Here is an 18,488-nt window from a genome sequence, read left to right on the forward strand (position 1 = left end):
GCTGCCGCGGCACGCTTCGCTCGCCTTCGCGCGTTAAGGGTCACTGTTCTAACCTAACCTAACCTACTATTTTCTGCGATACCTACAGCTTTCTGCAACCATACTATTTTCTGCAATCTCTTTGTTTTACATAAAATTCTTGTGAAAACCATGATCATCTGCCTTATGCTTTGATTTGTGGGTAACGGTGGGTAAGTATGTGAAGTGTCAATTTGACCAAACAAATTATTTGGGATGTAATATTTGGCAAAATAAAACATTTGCTATATAAACATTTGCCAAGTAAAATTTTGCCAAATGATAATTTGACCAAATGAATTAGTTGCGAAAAGTACAGTTGCTAAAAGTTCATTTGGGAAATAAAACTTTGGCGATAAGTTGTTTGCGAAGTGAAATTTGGCGAAAAGTAATTTGGCCAAACGGAAGGATACCATGTATGTGAGCGTTACGTACGTAGGTTAAGTACAGGGAATTTAACACCAGGCTGTCAATTAGTAGGCTCAAAAATTTGACAGAGAGGGTTCTCTATTTCCTATGTATTACTTTTCTCTATGATTTTGACATTTGGCGTATTCAATCAACAAAAACATTTGGAATTTCAGGAAAAACACCAGTTTTTACGTAATGGATCACTCAATTTATTAATTTTATTAAAAAGAAAATGAAACCGTGTATTAATCAATTTGTTTATTTGCAATGTAGAAACCCAGTTAAATTATATTACAACTTAGTTACAGTAAGAACATTGATCGCCAAATCAAACGAGAAGAAACTCCAAGTAAGTTTACAGATATCTAGTCTTTAAAAATCTTAGCTGAATTAACAGTTTACATGATATCTTGAGTTGTTCGTATACATCCCACATCTCGGTATTTATCATACAACCTTTTCTCGAACATTACAGGAATGCTATCAACTATTGAACATACCGGTGGATTCCAAACAAGATGCAGTCCGCGAAGCTTTCCTGCAGCTGGCAAAGAAGTACCACCCGGATTCCGGATCACCAGAGGCAAATATGGACAAATTTGTTGCAGTAGAAAACGCCTTCCGAGTTCTAACCAAACACAACACTGGAGCATCAAATAACAAAGAAATCGAAAAGATTGTGTATGATATTCGGGTATGTAATTTTTGGCTCCTCACAAGAAGGATGCGGCTACATGTTTCGTATTTTTTGTAGGAAAAGATATAAAGAAATTAAGTATTCCTATAAAGTTTCAATTTATGGAAATGTACAGTTTCGGAGAAAAAAAATGGCAAAAGTTATGAATTTCACACATTACAAGGTTAGTCATTATGTTGATAAAGTCAAGAAATAAGAGTTGGGTAGTTTTTCTAGCAAGGACTTTTAGCTTTGAAGTAACCCAAATAATAATGTAAATAAATTGGTTACAGCACACAGCTCCTCAACATCGACAATATTTGAGCTATGAAGGTATTGGCCACGGCACTCCATCCCAGCGGCAGAAACAGTGGGCCCAAGCGAAAGCCCAGAGAGCTGCAAACAATGTAATGGAACACCGCATAGCAAAAGCTGTTGCTTCTGACAACACACTCATGAAAAAAGGGGTTAGTCCCAACGGCCCCGGTGGATCTGCCCCGTCAACGGGGCGGATGGGAAAAAGTGTTTCAACGACCCCGGTAGTCATAGTCTTAGCGTTCAACGGGATGGATGGAACACATCAAGTGTCAACCACCCCGGTATATCGTTTAACGGGGCGGATGGATCAAATCAAGTTTCAACCACCCCGGTATTTCACTAAACGTGAAGGATGACACAGATCTAAAAGGTTCCACCTTCGTATTACATACCGAAAATAAAACCTGTTAATAAAATAAAATAAATAATGTAAATAATAATCAGTTTTATTTAACAGTCACCGTTTAAAAAATCTTCAGCATAAAAGTAAGTTTGATTGTCACAAAATATTATGGTCATAAACCTATTGATTACGTTTAGAATCACAGATGCGCAATTGCATTAATCAGTCAATATTAATAACACTCTAATAGTCTAATTTGATAAAAACTAACTCTAAAACTCCTCACTAACAAAATATAATAACAAGGAAATCTAAAATTGTTACAAAATATAATTATTATTTAAGAATCACAGATACGTAGTTACATTAATCAGGTGTTGATTAACAATAGAACTTAAACTACTACTTAAATAAATAATTAATAAAGCTTAATAAAACTATTAAAAAAAGCAACCGAATATCATAGAGTTGTTAAACATACTGCTCAGCGACGCCTCCTATTATGAAGAGATTTCAAAACAAGTAGAAAATCTGTCAGCATCTCAGCAGTGTAATCTTTACTTTGGGACGACTTTATTATAGAAAAAACAAAGGAATTTTTGAATGGCCAAATGGGGTGCCCTCTCAGACGCATAACAGTATTTGCATACAGTTTTTTCGCATAAACTTTGATATGCATAGTTTTCTAAATGCATAATTGTTTCTTAGGCATAATAATAACTTTCTCTAATTTTCAATACCATAATTTAAATAATCATAAATGTAAAAAACATAATTTTTATATTCCTAAAGTTTATTTTTAATAAAATACGATAAACATAATGTAATTATTTATAACATTTAAAGTCATAAATATTGTCTATAAGAGCAACCAACATATGATGTTGCGAACGATCTTCCTTCCACCTTTACACTCTTTCGGCTTTCGTAATTTGTAAAAACTAATTTCTCTGTGTTATTGTCATTTTTGTTCTTAATTTTTGACCTGTCTCTTAGAAAACTTAAGCTCGTGAAAATACATTCTGTTTGATCTCGAATCCCTCTTTATACAGTGTGAGTCACGTTAAAGTGTACATATGAAAATAGATGAAATCGTATACAGGGTTACAGGGTGTTGATTTCAATACTCGCCATATTTAGGGAGTTGATTAAGTAGCTTATTCTGATCACGAATCAGTAAAGAAATTGACAACAAAAAAAAATTAAATCTAACTTTAACTTTAGTTAGTCAAAGAAAAATACCTATTTACACTACCTACTTTACGTGGCTTCCTTCAGTAGGTTATCCGACATGATAAGCGAGCGATCCGCGTAGCTCGATGGTGCCATAGTGTAAACTATTGCAGTATTGCGAGCCACAGTACAGTTAATTTCGCACGGAAAATATTTGCTAAAAATTCCACTTTCGTTTGCAAAACTTTTTTGGTGGATAATGCGTTTATTTAAGTCAGGATAGATCACCTAAATAAATATGGCGAGGATTGAAATCAACACCCTGTATAGTAGTAATAGTTTCATCTATTTTCATATGCGTCGCTGAGCAGTATGTTTAACAACTCTATGATATTCGGTTGCTTTTTTTAATAGTTTTATTAAGCTTTATTAATGATTTATTTAAGTAGTAGTTTAAGTTCTATTGTTAATCAACACCTGATTAATGTAACTACGTATCTGTGAATCTTAAATAATAATTATATTTTGTAACAATTTTAGATTTCCTTGTTATTATATTTTGTTAGTGAGGAGTTTTAGAGTTACTTTTTATCAAATTAGACTATTAGAGTGTTATTAATATTGACTGATTAATGCAATTGCGCATCTGTGATTGTAAACGTAATCTATAGGTTTATGACCATTATATTTTATTTTATTTTTATTTTATTTTATTGTTAGGAAAACAAACAGCATTCTTTAACACATATAGAGTTACCAATTAAACTAAAAAAATAAACTAAATTAAATTAAAAAAAATTGTGACAATCAAACTTACTTTTATGCTGAAGATTTTTTAAACGGTGACTGTTAAATAAAACTGATTATTATTTACATTATTTATTTTATTTTATTAACAGGTTTTATTTTCGGAATGTAATACCAAGGTGGAACCTTTTAGATCTGTGTCATCCTTCACGTTTAGTGAAATACCGGGGTGGTTGAAACTTGATTTGATCCATCCGCCCCGTTAAACGAAATACCGGGGTGGTTGACACTTGATGTGTTCCATCCACCCCGTTGAACGCTAAGACTATGACTACCGGGGTCGTTGAAACACTTTTTCCCATCCGCCCCGTTGACGGGGCAGATCCACCGGGGCCGTTGGGACTAACCCGAAAAAAGGACAGCAATATTATGGAAAGAAACATGACATCAAAACTAAGTATGGGTTTGACAGACTTGTTGAAGATCTCATACAAGAATCCATGTCAAAAGGTGAATTTGAAAACTTGAGTGGAAAAGGGAAGCCTTTGAAGGACCAAAACAGAAATCCTTATGTAGACTTTACTACACATAAGTTAAATGAGGTTTGTATTATAACTTACCTACATAAGTAAATAAAGTGTCTTGATTCATACCATTCATCAATCCTAACTATTTTCAGTCAATATAGGTACCTCTGATAGCCAAAGTAACCCAGATTGGCTAAATATTGTTAATGATTAAAAAATATGTTTTAATATTTAAAAATTAAACTTTCAGGTGCTTATAAACAATGGCTTCACACCTGAATGGATAACAATGAGCAAAGAAATTGATCAAGATATTGAATTCTTAAAGAGAGACATCAAGAATGACAGAATGGTATTAGGGCCATTCCCCCTCAATGAAATAGATGAGCCAAAGTGGCACAGGATTTGTGATGACTACAGAGAATTTGTTAAGACATTAAATAGCAAAATTAATAAGTACAACTTAATAGTACCTCTTATAAACAGGCAGAAGTTTTATGTAGAAATAGACAAAATACTTGATGACATCTTGAAGAATGGACCACATTCAATGAAACCAGTAGAAGCAGAGAATAAAGTGGAATACAAGACAGTAATAGTGGAAAGTGAGGATTTGTTTGGCATACTCCTGAAAGCCTTTGAAGATGTATTCACTATAGGAAGAGATAAAAAAAGCAGCCAAGATAAGGAAAAGTTAAGAAAAGAGCAGTCTTGAAATATGAAAGTTTTTTTGTAATAAGTACTGATTGTACAATCAGGTGGAAATATATTTTCTTGAAAATGGCACCTGATATTTTAAAACGAAAGTGTTAATAGGTAGTAAGCTATAGCTAGACAATTTTACAGTGATCCTATTTTCTGTGATAATCTATAGTTTGATGAAGATTTTCGATATTTACAACAAAAATAAAACACCAAAGAACATATAAAACTTTTATTTTTCCTTATATAAAATGAGTAACAATAGTAATTTTAGTAAAATTTATGACTATATCTGATGACAACTAAAATATCTAACAAACAACAATCATGATTTTAAAATAAAACTTATTTGTTACATAGATTTGCACATAAATTGTTATCAATTACACTGATTTTTATCAGCTATGTATCAACAAAATATTCCATAACATTTAAATCATGGCTGTAATCAAAATACTTATAGTAATATTACATGATAAATATGTACAATTAATTTCATTCGAGACTTCTTACAAAAATGGTGATGTAGGAACAAGATCTTTATTTTATTCGAGACTTGGTTACATGAAAACACATTTATTTTTGAGTATGTGTTTTATGGCACGATCAAACTGGAATGATTCTGGTTAGGATTGCATGTAGAATTTTGTTTTAGGAATGTATAATAATGACACTTAACATTTTGTAAATGCACTTTGCCTGTACTATACACGTGGCACGTGGTACAACGAGTGTAGTGACGTCACCGATAATGGGTGGCGCCTGTAAGTGACGTGGTGGATAGCGAATGGTATTAGTGTGGCACACAGAAGTATGGCAGGTATTTCGGACCCTAGGATTATCGTCACTGTATTTACGAGTGCCAAGCGACAGTCCCGCGCTACGTCAACCGCACGGCCTGTAGACAAGAGACGTAACGCGCGAGGGAATGCGGGGTGATCGGCGAGGTGTGACGTCACAGCTAATGTAGCGTCCAAGTGTGACGTCACAGCTAATGTAGCGTCCAAGTGTGACAGCAGTTGGGGGTGGAATTTAGGAATGACGTTACAGATAGAGATTTGTGAGAGGCCTGGCGCCTAGGAATGTCGTGGCAGGCAGTGGGTCGCGCTTAGGAGTGACATAGCAGGTAGTGTGTGTTTACGAGTGCCAGGCGACTGTCCCGCGTTGCGTCAACCGCACGGCCTGTAGACAAGAGACGTAACGCGCGAGGGAATGCGGGGTGATCGGCGAGGTGTGACGTCACAGCTGATGTAGCGTCCAAGTGTGACAGAATTTGGGAGTGGAATTTAGGAATGACGTTACAGATAGAGATTTGTGAGAGGCCTGGCGCCTAGGAATGTCGTGGCAGGCAGTGGATCGCGCTTAGGAGTGTCATAGCAGGTAGTGTGTGTTTACGAGTGCCAAGCGCACACGGCCTGTAGCCAAGAGATGCATCGCTCGAGGGAACGCGCATACATGCAGCGAGGGAGTGACGTCACGTTTGGTAGTGTAGTTTCTATGCGTGACAGCAGTTGGGATGGAGTTTAGAGAATGAAGTTACAGTTAGGGGATGGTGTTTGTGAGACGGCGCCTAGGAATGTCGTGGCAGCTAGTGGCTGGTGTTTGAGTGTATCGTGGTAAGTGTTGGGTATTTACGAGTGCCAAGCGACAGTCCCGCGTTGCGTCAACCGCACGCGGCCTGTAGCCAGGAGACGCAATGCTCGAGGGAAGGTGTAACGTCACAGTTAGTAGTGTAGTTTCTAGGCGTGACAGCAGTTGGGGATGGAGTTTAGGGAATGAAGTTACAGTTAGGGGATGGTGTTTGTGAGACGTGTCGCCTATAAGGAATGTCGTGGCAGCTAAAGCCTGGTCCGTGAGCACGTAGAATTTTGTCCAATGATCCCAAGCTACCCATCCTTATCGTTCGCGCGTAATTATATTGCTGTCGCGACTGTGCGACGCGCGCCCGTAGTGAGTGTGCGAGCGCGACAGCAACATAATTACGCGCGAGCGATAAGGATGGGTAGCTAGGGGTCATTGGACAAAATTCTACGTGCTCACGGACCAGGCTTTAGTGGCTGGTGTTTAGGGATGTCGCAATGTCGTGGCTAGTTTGGGTGTTTACGAGTGCCAAGCGACAGTCCCGCGCTGCGTCAACCGCACGCGGCCTGTAGCCAGCAGACGCAACGCTCGAGGGAAAGCGCGATGCTCGGCGAGGTGGATACGAGCGGCGAGAGTGTCAGCATCGTCATCACGAAGCACCGGCACGCGTTCTTGTGTTATGATTGGGCCTGTGTCCATGCCCTCCTGGGGATACAAATAAAGAAGCAAATCAAAATTAACCCCTTCAGACCCATGAGAAATACGAAAGGAAGGGGCAGCACGTTGTAAGTGAATCCCATCCCAACTAATATTATAAATGCGAAAGTAACTCTGTCTGTCTGTCTGTCTGTTACGCTTTCCCGCTTAAACCTCGCAACCGATTTGATGAAATTTGGCATAGAGATAGTTTGAGTCCCGGGAAAGAACATAGTATAGTTTTTATCCCGGTTTTTGAAACAGGGACGCGCGCGATAAAGTTTTTCTGTGACAGACAAAATTCCACGCGGGCGAAGCCGCGGGCGGAAAGCTAGTATAGAAATAAGAGTAAGAGTAAATTTATTACTGTATAAAAATTTAGCCTAAACTTGTACGTGACAAGTTTGGTTTCAGTAAAATTAAGGTTAGTGTGGAATGTGTTATTAACACAGAGCTAACTGAAGTGCTCTTTATTGTGTAGTAGGCTATTTCTTTAAATGTACCTCGCCAACCTCAGATTTTGAAATGAATATAACGAATGGCCGCATGTCATTATTTGTGTTGGGTTACGGTTTCGCTGCTACATGTAGCTTCCGAGAACTGTCGTGTGTTGTGTGCAAGCGCTGCGGGATTATGCTACAAAATTATGTAGCAAAAACTGTGTAGTTGTATAATAAGTAGTAGGCTAGTGACTGCGCTCTCCATACAAACGCCTGGTAACATTTCTACTTCTCTCTTATTCTTAAAGTCTGTTCGCTGAGAGTTGATAAAAAAAAAATATCAGAGGTTCTAAACTCATTATAAATTGCGGCCCGCTAATTATTTTTGTCAATATAATGAAAAAGTTGGTAGATTATCATTATTATCTCTTTTAAATTTACGGGAATTATTCCGGTTAGGGCATACGTGGGGATACGGATCAAACACGTGGCGTCCATGTTTTGGATAAAAAGTATTTCATTATTATCAAGTGGCTTATAGTGTATCCCAATGTTGGGCAAAGCCCTACCCACTGTCATACCATTCATTTCGGTCTTATGTAAAATAAATCTATTCCGTTTCACTCATTGCGTTTCACACATTGCGGCCCGCCGGCCGGGGCGCTTGACGACAGCTGCGTGGCTCGTACCATGGTACTCAGTGCGCGTTGTGGCAAACGACGCCCGCCATACAGAATGCGATAATTAAGCGACAGTCGCTATTGCAAGACATTTCATAATATTTATCAACTCTCGGCGAACAGACTTTAGTAGTGACAATACTTACGTCCACAAAGTGCACAGTGCAACCAGTCTCGCGGTCGCCGGCGTCTAAGCATTGCTGTTGAGCGTGCAGCCCTGGATGACGAGGGAGGAGCGATGGATGGATGTTGATGAGCCGACCTTTCCATCTGCAATAAGCACACAAACCCTGTAGCATCTTATGCAGTCGTAATAAGTGTCATTTTGATCCCAAAAATACACTGACTTGCTGTCAACTGTACAATCAGCGACAGAACTGATCGAAGCGTCTAAGATAACCAAAATGATCTGATATTCAATATTTCATACAAATGTAACCAGTCAAAGTAAGCATATTGTTTGTGGCACCAAAAGATGTCTTGATTAAGACATCTTAGCCACACTGTTCTCAATTTTATATGAGCTGTCAGGGTGTTCAAAAATATGTATGCAGATATGACATATAAACTGTCATGATTTCTCGTGTAAAAGTGAGAAATGTTTGGGCTTATCACGTGAAATTGATAAAATGCCTCGATAAGGCCTCAGCCTCGAACTTAGCGGGCAGCGGGGCGGGAGCGGCGGCGCTGCCCGCTCGTTGCCCGCTGCCGCGCCGCTGTTTTCGAGAACCGGTCTATTTGATTTTACGCATAAGATCCTGCCGCTCCCGCGCCGCCGCCGCCGCCGCCCCGCTGCCCGCTAAGTTCGAGGCTGAGGCCTAAAAGTTTATCAAGGCGCGCATCCTAGACCAAATCCTCCATTTGTCTCTAATAAATTACACAATCATCGTCCCTATGTGAAGGCAGTAAGACTCACTTCTGCACGAACTCGGCGGACAGGATCCTCATGTAGCCGGCCAGGCACACGATGTCAATTTTGTGGCTCTCCAGTGCTGCCGACACAGCGCGGTCGAACTCTTCGCGAGATGAGTATTCTTTGTGGTTGAATACCTGAAAATATAATAATTTTAATGTTATTCGTGACCTTTGACGTTGTGGCAGAGGTCCCGACCACTATGTAAGTCGTAGCACAATCTGAGGACTTTCATCGGGAATTCTTAGAATGGTTGTGGTAATGTCGATTCGCGCGGCCGCGCTGCGTAGTTCACTTACTACGCCACCTACCGCGTTGCACAAGTTGGTAAGCGAAACTCCGCAATCTATGTACATTACGCGCTCTACGGTTATGGGATACATGAGTCAAATGTGTCCTATTCCTCATCTCTTTATGAGGAAAGACCTAAATTTATTATGCACTGACTGGGGTTGCGCCATGAAGAATGGTCCAGGTTGTTGGGCTACCGATTTTGAAGATGATAGTTCTAACCATGAGCTAGATACTAATCGCACCCCCGTGCCATGGCATGTCAGGGCACAGGCCCCCTGAAAAAGAAGCCTATAGTCTGGTCCGTGAGCACGTAGAATTTTGTCCAATGACCCCAAGCTACCCATCCTTATCGCTCGCGCGTAATTATATTGCTGTCGCGACTGTGCGACGGGCGCCCGCAGTGAGTGTGCGAGCGCGATAACAACATAATTTTACGCGCGAATGATAAAGATGGGTAGCTTGGGGTCATTGGACAAAATTCTACGGGCTCACAGACCAGACTATATACGCTAATGGGTCGCGCTGCACTGTGTCTCGCCGCCGTCGCGTGACGTCACTCACCAGCGCGGGTATCCCGGCGGCCTCGGCCCGCTCGAGCGCGCGCACGCCGGGCCGGTTGCTGACCACCAGCGTGACGTCACTCACATGCACTGGCCGGGGTCGCCTGTGTCTCGCCGTCGCGTGACGTCACTCACCAGCGCGGGTATCCCGGCGGCCTCGGCCCGCTCGAGCGCGCGCACGCCGGGCCGGTTGCTGACCACCAGCGTGACGTCACTCACATGCACTGGCCGGGGTCGCCTGTGTCTCGCCGTCGCGTGACGTCACTCACCAGCGCGGGTATCCCGGCGGCCTCGGCCCGCTCGAGCGCGCGCACGCCGGGCCGGTTGCTGACCACCAGCGTGACGTCACTCACATGCACTGGCCGGGGTCGCCTGTGTCTCGCCGTCGCGTGACGTCACTCACCAGCGCGGGTATCCCGGCGGCCTCGGCCCGCTCGAGCGCGCGCACGCCGGGCCGGTTGCTGACCACCAGCGTGACGTCACTCACATGCACTGGCCGGGGTCGCCTGTGTCTCGCCGTCGCGTGACGTCACTCACCAGCGCGGGTATCCCGGCGGCCTCGGCCCGCTCGAGCGCGCGCACGCCGGGCCGGTTGCTGACCACCAGCGTGACGTCACTCACATGCACTGGCCGGGGTCGCCTGTGTCTCGCCGTCGCGTGACGTCACTCACCAGCGCGGGTATCCCGGCGGCCTCGGCCCGCTCGAGCGCGCGCACGCCGGGCCGGTTGCTGACCACCAGCGTGACGTCACTCACATGCACTGGCCGGGGTCGCCTGTGTCTCGCCGTCGCGTGACGTCACTCACCAGCGCGGGTATCCCGGCGGCCTCGGCCCGCTCGAGCGCGCGCACGCCGGGCCGGTTGCTGACCACCAGCGTGACGTCACTCACATGCACTGGCCGGGGTCGCCTGTGTCTCGCCGTCGCGTGACGTCACTCACCAGCGCGGGTATCCCGGCGGCCTCGGCCCGCTCGAGCGCGCGCACGCCGGGCCGGTTGCTGACCACCAGCGTGACGTCACTCACATGCACTGGCCGGGGTCGCCTGTGTCTCGCCGTCGCGTGACGTCACTCACCAGCGCGGGTATCCCGGCGGCCTCGGCCCGCTCGAGCGCGCGCACGCCGGGCCGGTTGCTGACCACCAGCGTGACGTCAGCGCACATGCACTGGCTGGGGTCGCGGGTCGTCTCGATCAGCGCTTGGAGGTTGCTGCCGTTGCCTGATACTAGCACCGCCACCTGGAGGGAAAGAATAAAACTTTTAGCTTAGAAATAAAACTAATTTCGGAACTTCTGTTAATTTAATCATTGCAAAACGCCATTTCCACTCTCAATCTAATTTCGGATAAAATAGATATTTTTTCTTGTACTCTGAGTGAATTTACAAAGGCATCATTATTTGTTATATGTTATGTGTAGGTTTGTATGTAGGTGATTACTAGTTGTGTATTTGACGTTGTGTATGTTGATGTGTTGTCTTCGCTGTCGCAGTGGGATGTCCTGTAATGACAGTGAAGTGTTGTTGTTGTGAATAAATAAATAAATAAATAAATAAAAACATGTGACGTCACACTAGGGAGGGGGGGGGGTCTCAGATATGTGACCACCTGTGACAAGGACGGAGGGGGGGTCAAAAAATCATGAAATTCGTGTGACGTACTTTATGGATGGCCCCTGATGATGATTGCATAATGTGAAGGGAAGGGCAGCGCCCCTGAACATTTTTGGGTGTGTAATGTATGATATAACTACATATCATATAATACTTAGAGGATATAACATCAAATTATATAAAATCATTTAATATAATAATTATTTACTATAATAAACGAATAATATAATTTTAAAACGAATAATTTTAAGACAAATAACATTTAACTGATATAAAATGGTTTGATATAATGAATATTTTCTATAAAACTTACAATGTATAAAATTTTAAACAAATAACATTCAAATCATATAAAAATAAAGTGTCGAACAATCAAATGAGATAAAATTCTTTTCCTATAAAACTTAAATCATATAACAATAATAATTTTATATAAAGTTCAATTGTTATAATAAGCATTGCATGCAGCAAGCAAGCAAGCAAGCAAACGAGCAAGCGAGCAAGCAAGCTAGCATGCAGGCAAGCAAGCAAGCTAGCAAGCAAGCCAGCAAGCAAGCAAGCAAGCAGGCAAGCAAGCAAGCAAGCAGGCAAGCAAGCAAGCAGGCAAGCAAGCAAGCAAGCAGGCAAGCAAGCAAGCAAGCAGGCATGCAGCATGCAAATTTGACTAAAAACTTGAGACTTCTGTCACGGCTCCGGCACTGCGGGGCTCTGGCGGTCCCTCGCGTGCTAATCGTCGCAGATGGCTTTCGCTCGACACCGCGTCTTCGGCTTGCTGGCCGGCTTCGCCGGCCAGCCTCAGCCGCGGCGCCTCGCTTCCAGCCACCTGCTCCTCAGCCCGCGGGCCGCCTCGCCCCTCCGTGCCTACGCGCTTCTAAATTACACTCTAGGGGTAGGGCAGACAAGACTACGTGGAGTCGGTTTTACGGCGATTCGTTTTTGTCACTAAAGTCATTTATAAGTCAAGCTAAAGAAGAACATACTAAAAGTTATATCTATCAGAAATTATATCAATTAAAGAGTATACCAAATAGTCGTTATAACAAATAATATTTATTTTATGTAATGGTTATATGAAATATTATTTATATCAAACAAAATTACATCAAATGAGTCTTAGATTAAGTAAGGTTTATATCAAATGTCTTTATGCGTTTTGATTGGTATCTGAAATGACATTATTAGAAATGATTTATTATATGAAGTAAACATTATACAGGGTGACTTTTGTATCAGTATCCAAATTTTTTCCTGACATTAGGTATCGTTTATAGATGACATTTTTAATAAAAAATAGGTAGGTCAAATTTTAACATCAACTATTTTTTTCCTAACCAATTAATCACGTAGTGTGGTTACCGCGCTTAGCGCGTAAACATTTTGCGGGAGAGCTGGTCGAGCGGAGAGCTGGCAACGTGTGGCAACGCTCGACCGGCCGGCCTGGCCGCGCGGCTAAAGATGTGTCGTTATGGGTTTTTGAAATAACTAAACGCGACGGTTTTCGAATCACGAATAACGTTTTCAAAACTAGTTTTTTTTAAACGAAGTTATTTCCACAACTCTCAAGCAAGCGTGATAATTATAACGTTAGGTGTTTGGTTAGCTGCAAGACATTTAGGAACTTATGACCTTCAAAATAAGACTCAAATTCAATTGAATATCTAACGTACGACGAACATTATACCTATTTCATCCACACTTATGTTAACGTCCTATGGCTTTCTCACTCGCACACGCACTCGTTTCGTTGCGATCCTTATTAATTGGACACCATACATTACTCGCTTTACTCCTTTAGGTTACAAAAAATATGTTTAAGAATCGTCAATGTACGACGTTGTCCTCAAATCTGTCATAACGAAGCGGGAAACACGTTATTTTTTATGTCAACCAAATATCTACCTTATGTTGTTTGCTTAAGTGTGAATTCAGTTTAGCTTTAGAGCGTTATGGAAACAATCGTGTTGAATAACGAAGAGATTCTAACGTTGTATGACGTTAAGAAAAAAACTAGTTTAGGCGTTTCTGGATAACGAGTGATCACTGGTCAGGCTGATCACTCGTTTAATAGCCCGTGATAACGAATAACGCCCATCGCTACGCGCGGCGCTTCAATCAGTCGCCCGCGCAACCCATTACGAGACGCGCGTATCACTGCGCGCGCCGATCGTTCCGTCGTGCGGTCAACGTAACCATGTATTCGCAGCGCGAGTGTTATGAAATGATTCGGTGCTACATTTTAAGTGGAGAGAGTTTGAACCGGGCCCAGAGGAATACCTCGACTTCGTAACCAAGGACTAAACCCAACAGTGCCAAACCGGTGAACGATTTTAGCGGCAAACTGAAGCGAGATCCGCGAGCAAGTAGGTAAGTACCTACACGAGACGCGAAGTGCGAAATGACACTGTAGTTTTAAATAAACTCAAAGACAATGTACAAAAGCGTGCAAGTCTGTCTGGAGAAAAATGGTATGCACTTTGGGCAATTATTAAAATAACTACTCATAATTTGTTAGTTTGTTGTTAGGTTAGGTAGGTTTGGTAAGCAATCTCAATTATTGCACATGAAAATAACGATAAATACCCCCGAATAGGTACACAAGAAAAGTAGTGTTACTGCTCTCGGTGATTTTATTTTCTTTTTGATAGCGTAATTATTGTCGTAGGTATTTAATTTTTCTACCATAAATTAGTAAGTCTGTTTAATTAAAACTAATTACCACTTTGAAATCTTTTGCATTTTGACGGTCCTAAGCCCGTGAAAGTATGAAGGGAAAATCGACAACTTATAAATCGTATCGCAATGAATGAAATGCGGCGCGGGCAGGCGCGTACGTGTGTGCGTGCGTAAGCGAGTGAGCCGTGACCACGGTGTAAGTGTTTTTTCAGACTGTTTCTGGGTGCTTTATTTTGACATTTTTGTACTGGACGATACAAAAATAAAAAATACGTGTTTTGTCTTTCGCTTCATAGGTTATTATATTAAAATTTGGATACTGATACAAAAGTCACCCTGTATGTAAAAAAATTATATCAAGTGTTATTATAACATACGTTTATTATACAATATGAACGTTATTGAAATGAATTTATATCATATAAACTTATATAAACTGTCACGCACCCAACATTTTTATCTCCAACATGTTTCGTTCGTAAGTGGCTAAGGTAGGGAACCCTGTTTGAATATAAATTAGTTTTGTCTTCCTCCTACTGGAGCAGACTACCCCCGATCCCTGAAACAAATGCTGGGTGCACCTATGTATGTGTGGACTTACCTTCCTGCTAGGCAGCAGCGGCATGCGGCGCGTGAAGTCCAAAGACGAGGCGAAGTTGTCGATGTTGTTCCCTCTAATCGATTAGCGATCGTTCTACTACAGTGGGGACAAATGACGTCATGATGATGACCTATGACCTACAATAAGGACGTCTTACCTTCCTGCTAGGCAGCAGCGGCATGCGGCGCGTGAAGTCGGGCGAAAAAGCGAAGTAGTCGATGTTCCCTCTAATCGATTAGCGATCGTGATCCTACAGTGGGGACTAATGACCTCATGATGATGACCTATGACCAGGCCTGTTCATCTCCACGAGTTTACATCGAAAACAAAATACGCACGATGGCCAACCTACAAGATACAATATTGGACAAGGCCTCACATACGAGCGAACATTGACTCACGCACGCGTATTCTTGTGTATGATGGAAGAAAATAAAGAAAATGGTGTACTAAATACTGTGCAGTATTTAACTGCCTAAATAATAATAAAAACACAGAATGTACTTTTTTAAGTTACCTCAAGACACTGAGAGGTAAATAAGTAGTTAATATTATTCATGATAATTCATGCTAAATCATGTATTTCCTCCGCCATTTTCCGCAGTTTGGCATCTCACGTCACATCATTTTACCGAAGTCAGCCCTATAGCTTCGGCGCAGTGCCGATCACTGACGTTTGTCAACAAAATGGTGCTTGACTCTTGAGACAGGCTAAATTACACCATATTGTTAATGACATTGAGCTTACATTTTTTTAAATACCTTCGCGAAGTGAATCTTCTGTACGTAGTACTTATTATTATTCTGTGATCGTGCTTCTACAGTAGAGACTGAATGACCTGATGATGATGACCTATGACCTGTAATAAACACATCTTACCTTCCTGCTAGGCAGCAGCGGCATGCGGCGCGTGAAGTCCAAGGACGAGGCAAAGTTATCAATGACGACGCGCGCGCCGCCTGGTGGTCGCGCCTGGATACTTCCGATCACCATCGCGCCGTACGAGCGGGTTGTACAGTGGAGACTAAAGGACGTAGCACACTTATCAACCCGGAAAGGTATCAACTCGAGGCGGTCAGTATTCTTTGTATGAAACTCCATACTGCAGCACACACTTATCTTCACCGTAACGTGAACGCTTCGCCTCGCGATTGACAGCGCGCGAAAGGTGATACGGTGTTGATCCCTTTCTGAGTTGATAACTCTGCTAAGACCTTAAATGACGTCATAATGATGACGTATGACCTACAATAAACACATCTTACCTTCCTGCTAGGCAGCAGCGGCATACGGCGCGTGAAGTCGAGTGACGAGGCGAAGTTGTCGATGACGACACGCGCGCCGCCTGGTGGTCGCGCCTGGATACTGCCGATCACCATCGCGCCGTATGAGCGGGTTGTGTTCATCACCTGTTAAAACCGTCATCTATGATCAAACACTTTCTCAATCAGGTACAAGTTTGGCGCATAACTGAGGGAGTAGCGACATTTGACGTAACGATATAAATGTTTGGTCTGAAACACATCTTCTTGTTATTTTGATGATGACAATGAACTTGTGTTCTTTCGCCTATGGACACACTCTGCTAATAAATCTCGTTAAACCTCGTTGATGTTTTGACGTAAAAAACAGTCTCCTGCACTAAAGGAACCACTCAGTTAATGCACTGCCTTTTGTTAAGTTAAAGAAAATGTATTTTGTTGTAAGTCGTGTGAAATCAAAAGTAGGCCTCTAAATTCCACAGCTACCGCTGTGGGTAGAGGTACATACCGCGCGGGTTTCGCTCAGGTATTTAGTTTCAAGTATCGCGGCTAGAGCGACCTGAGCGATATTCGCTGCCGCTGTGGGTAGAGGTACATGGCAGACGGTAGCGAATACCGCTTAGGTCTGAATAGGCCTTTATTGCGCTAAACATTGTTTGTTGCGCTTGAGCTTAAATTAATTAAGCATATCATACGAGTATGTCCACTGCGTTGAATCAAATACGCACTGCATGTAACTTTATTAGTATGAGTACCTAGACAAATAGCGAAGTAAAAGTGTGTTTTAAAAATAAGAGTTTTAATAAATAAGCTAAAACAAACCTCAGCCTGGTCTTCTGGCGACACGATGAGCACCATACCGATGCCGCAGTTGAAAGTGCGCAGCATCTCGTCATCCGACACCGCGGCCGCGTCCGCAATCCACGCGAACACCTGACACACGCGAATAACATTAGTCGACTTTATTTTATTTTTTTTTGTTTTTTTTTCTCTCTTTTTTGTGATCACCGTCCATAACGCCCCCTGTTGCGCGCCTTCTTGACTGGTAGCCTCAATATGGTCCCGGTCAAGAGGGCGCGCAATCCGCAATCTTCATCGTGTTGGTTCCCGCTGAAAACCAGCTTCTCGACATGGCGCTTGTTATGTCGCGAATATAGCTGAGCGGACGCCTCTTCAGCATAGCTTGTAGTTTAATGTTATATGTACTGTATTTCTATTTTATTTTTCTATGCTGAATAAAGTATTCTTATTTGACACTAGCGGCCGCCCGCAACTTCGTACGCGTGGATCCCGTTTTAGCCCGTTAGGCGTGGAGTTTCGTAAAATCCTTTCTTAGCGGATGCCTACGTCATAACATCTACTTGCATGCCAAATTTCAGCCCGATCCGTTCAGTGGTTTGGGCTGTGCGTTGATAGATCACTATGTCAGTCAGTCAGTCACCTTTCAGTCATATTTAGATTAAAATAATAATAATAATAATAAATAAATCTTTGGACAATTTCACACAGCGCCAGCTAGCCCCAAAGTAAGCAACTTAATGCTTGTGTTATGGGTGCTAGCTTAACGGATATACTACTTATATGTATACTTTGTTTTTTTTTTAAATACATAAATATTATACATAGTCACACCCAGACCCGTCACAGAAATTAAAATTCATCATTTCAATTTCTGCCCGGCCGGGAATCGAACCCGGGACCTCTCGGCATAGTAGTCCGTTCTGAACCACTACACCAAACGGCCGACGAATAAAAGGCACGAATTCTCTCAAAAACTCTTTATTATAAAACTTGTTCGTTTCAGCCAATGACATTCACTGCTGGACAAAGGTTTTCCACACGCGCGGATTTCCACAACGATCGGCCTTGCTTGCATACAGGATTTTCTGTGATCTTCACCAGATCGTTAATTCACCGAGTTGGAGGTCAACGTGTGGCGCCAAGCGCTGACTTGAATATTGACTAACAGGGGGAGAATGGGGTGAGGTTAGTCACAGGTTTTATTCTGAAGAGTTAGTACGTGATGCTATTCACAGTTTTATTCTAGTTAACTTAGTTTTTGTATTAGAAGTGTTTGGATAATGATCGACGAGCGTAAGAGTGTGGTTAGTCACAGTTTTTTTCTAAATCTGAGTCTATGTGTAAGAAGTATTTAGATATTGACTGAAAGTGTAAAGGGGGCGATTCTAGTCAGTCTTTATTTTGAACAGCTTGCATATCGTTTTCTGTCAGAATTTATTGCATATTGACAAGTGGGAGGGACT

The 18,488-nt window shown here is 42.3% G+C and overlaps 2 protein-coding genes across 2 annotated transcripts in view; one reads left to right on the forward strand and one right to left on the reverse strand.

The window, feature by feature from the left end:
• The first annotated feature begins 551 nt into the window (after positions 1-551).
• LOC135075675 (dnaJ homolog subfamily C member 28) lies at positions 552-5,128 on the forward strand. Its single transcript, XM_063970127.1, has 5 exons — positions 552-778; positions 905-1,123; positions 1,399-1,562; positions 4,096-4,288; positions 4,464-5,128. The coding sequence occupies exons 1-5, from the start codon at positions 662-664 to the stop codon at positions 4,926-4,928; spliced, it is 1,158 nt and encodes a 385-aa protein (XP_063826197.1). The 5' UTR covers positions 552-661; the 3' UTR covers positions 4,929-5,128.
• A 4-nt stretch (positions 5,129-5,132) lies between these two features.
• The window catches only part of LOC135075401 (trifunctional purine biosynthetic protein adenosine-3), a 42,428-nt gene continuing 29,072 nt past the window's right edge, over positions 5,133-18,488 (reverse strand). Inside the window, exons 26-33 of the mRNA XM_063969846.1 lie at positions 17,047-17,157; positions 16,228-16,371; positions 15,842-16,045; positions 11,153-11,314; positions 9,229-9,362; positions 8,459-8,582; positions 6,967-7,201; positions 5,133-6,754 (exon numbers count right to left, since the gene is read on the reverse strand). Of these exons, the coding sequence (XP_063825916.1) occupies positions 7,016-7,201; positions 8,459-8,582; positions 9,229-9,362; positions 11,153-11,314; positions 15,842-16,045; positions 16,228-16,371; positions 17,047-17,157 (1,065 nt within the window). The 3' untranslated portion in view covers positions 5,133-6,754; positions 6,967-7,015. The remainder of the gene's footprint in view (positions 6,755-6,966; positions 7,202-8,458; positions 8,583-9,228; positions 9,363-11,152; positions 11,315-15,841; positions 16,046-16,227; positions 16,372-17,046; positions 17,158-18,488) is intronic.

Source organism: Ostrinia nubilalis, chromosome 10 (genome assembly GCF_963855985.1).
Source record: "Ostrinia nubilalis chromosome 10, ilOstNubi1.1, whole genome shotgun sequence".
Lineage (NCBI taxonomy): Eukaryota > Metazoa > Arthropoda > Insecta > Lepidoptera > Crambidae > Ostrinia > Ostrinia nubilalis.

Bases quoted from the DNA above. Each gene is read 5' to 3' on its own strand.
- LOC135075675 (XM_063970127.1), top strand. From the start codon at position 662: ATGAAACCGTGTATTAATCAATTTGTTTATTTGCAATGTAGAAACCCA. The intron at 1,124-1,398 runs GTATGTAATTTT...AATTGGTTACAG, and splicing joins AGATTGTGTATGATATTCGG to CACACAGCTCCTCAACATCG. The intron at 4,289-4,463 runs GTTTGTATTATA...TTAAACTTTCAG, and splicing joins CTACACATAAGTTAAATGAG to GTGCTTATAAACAATGGCTT.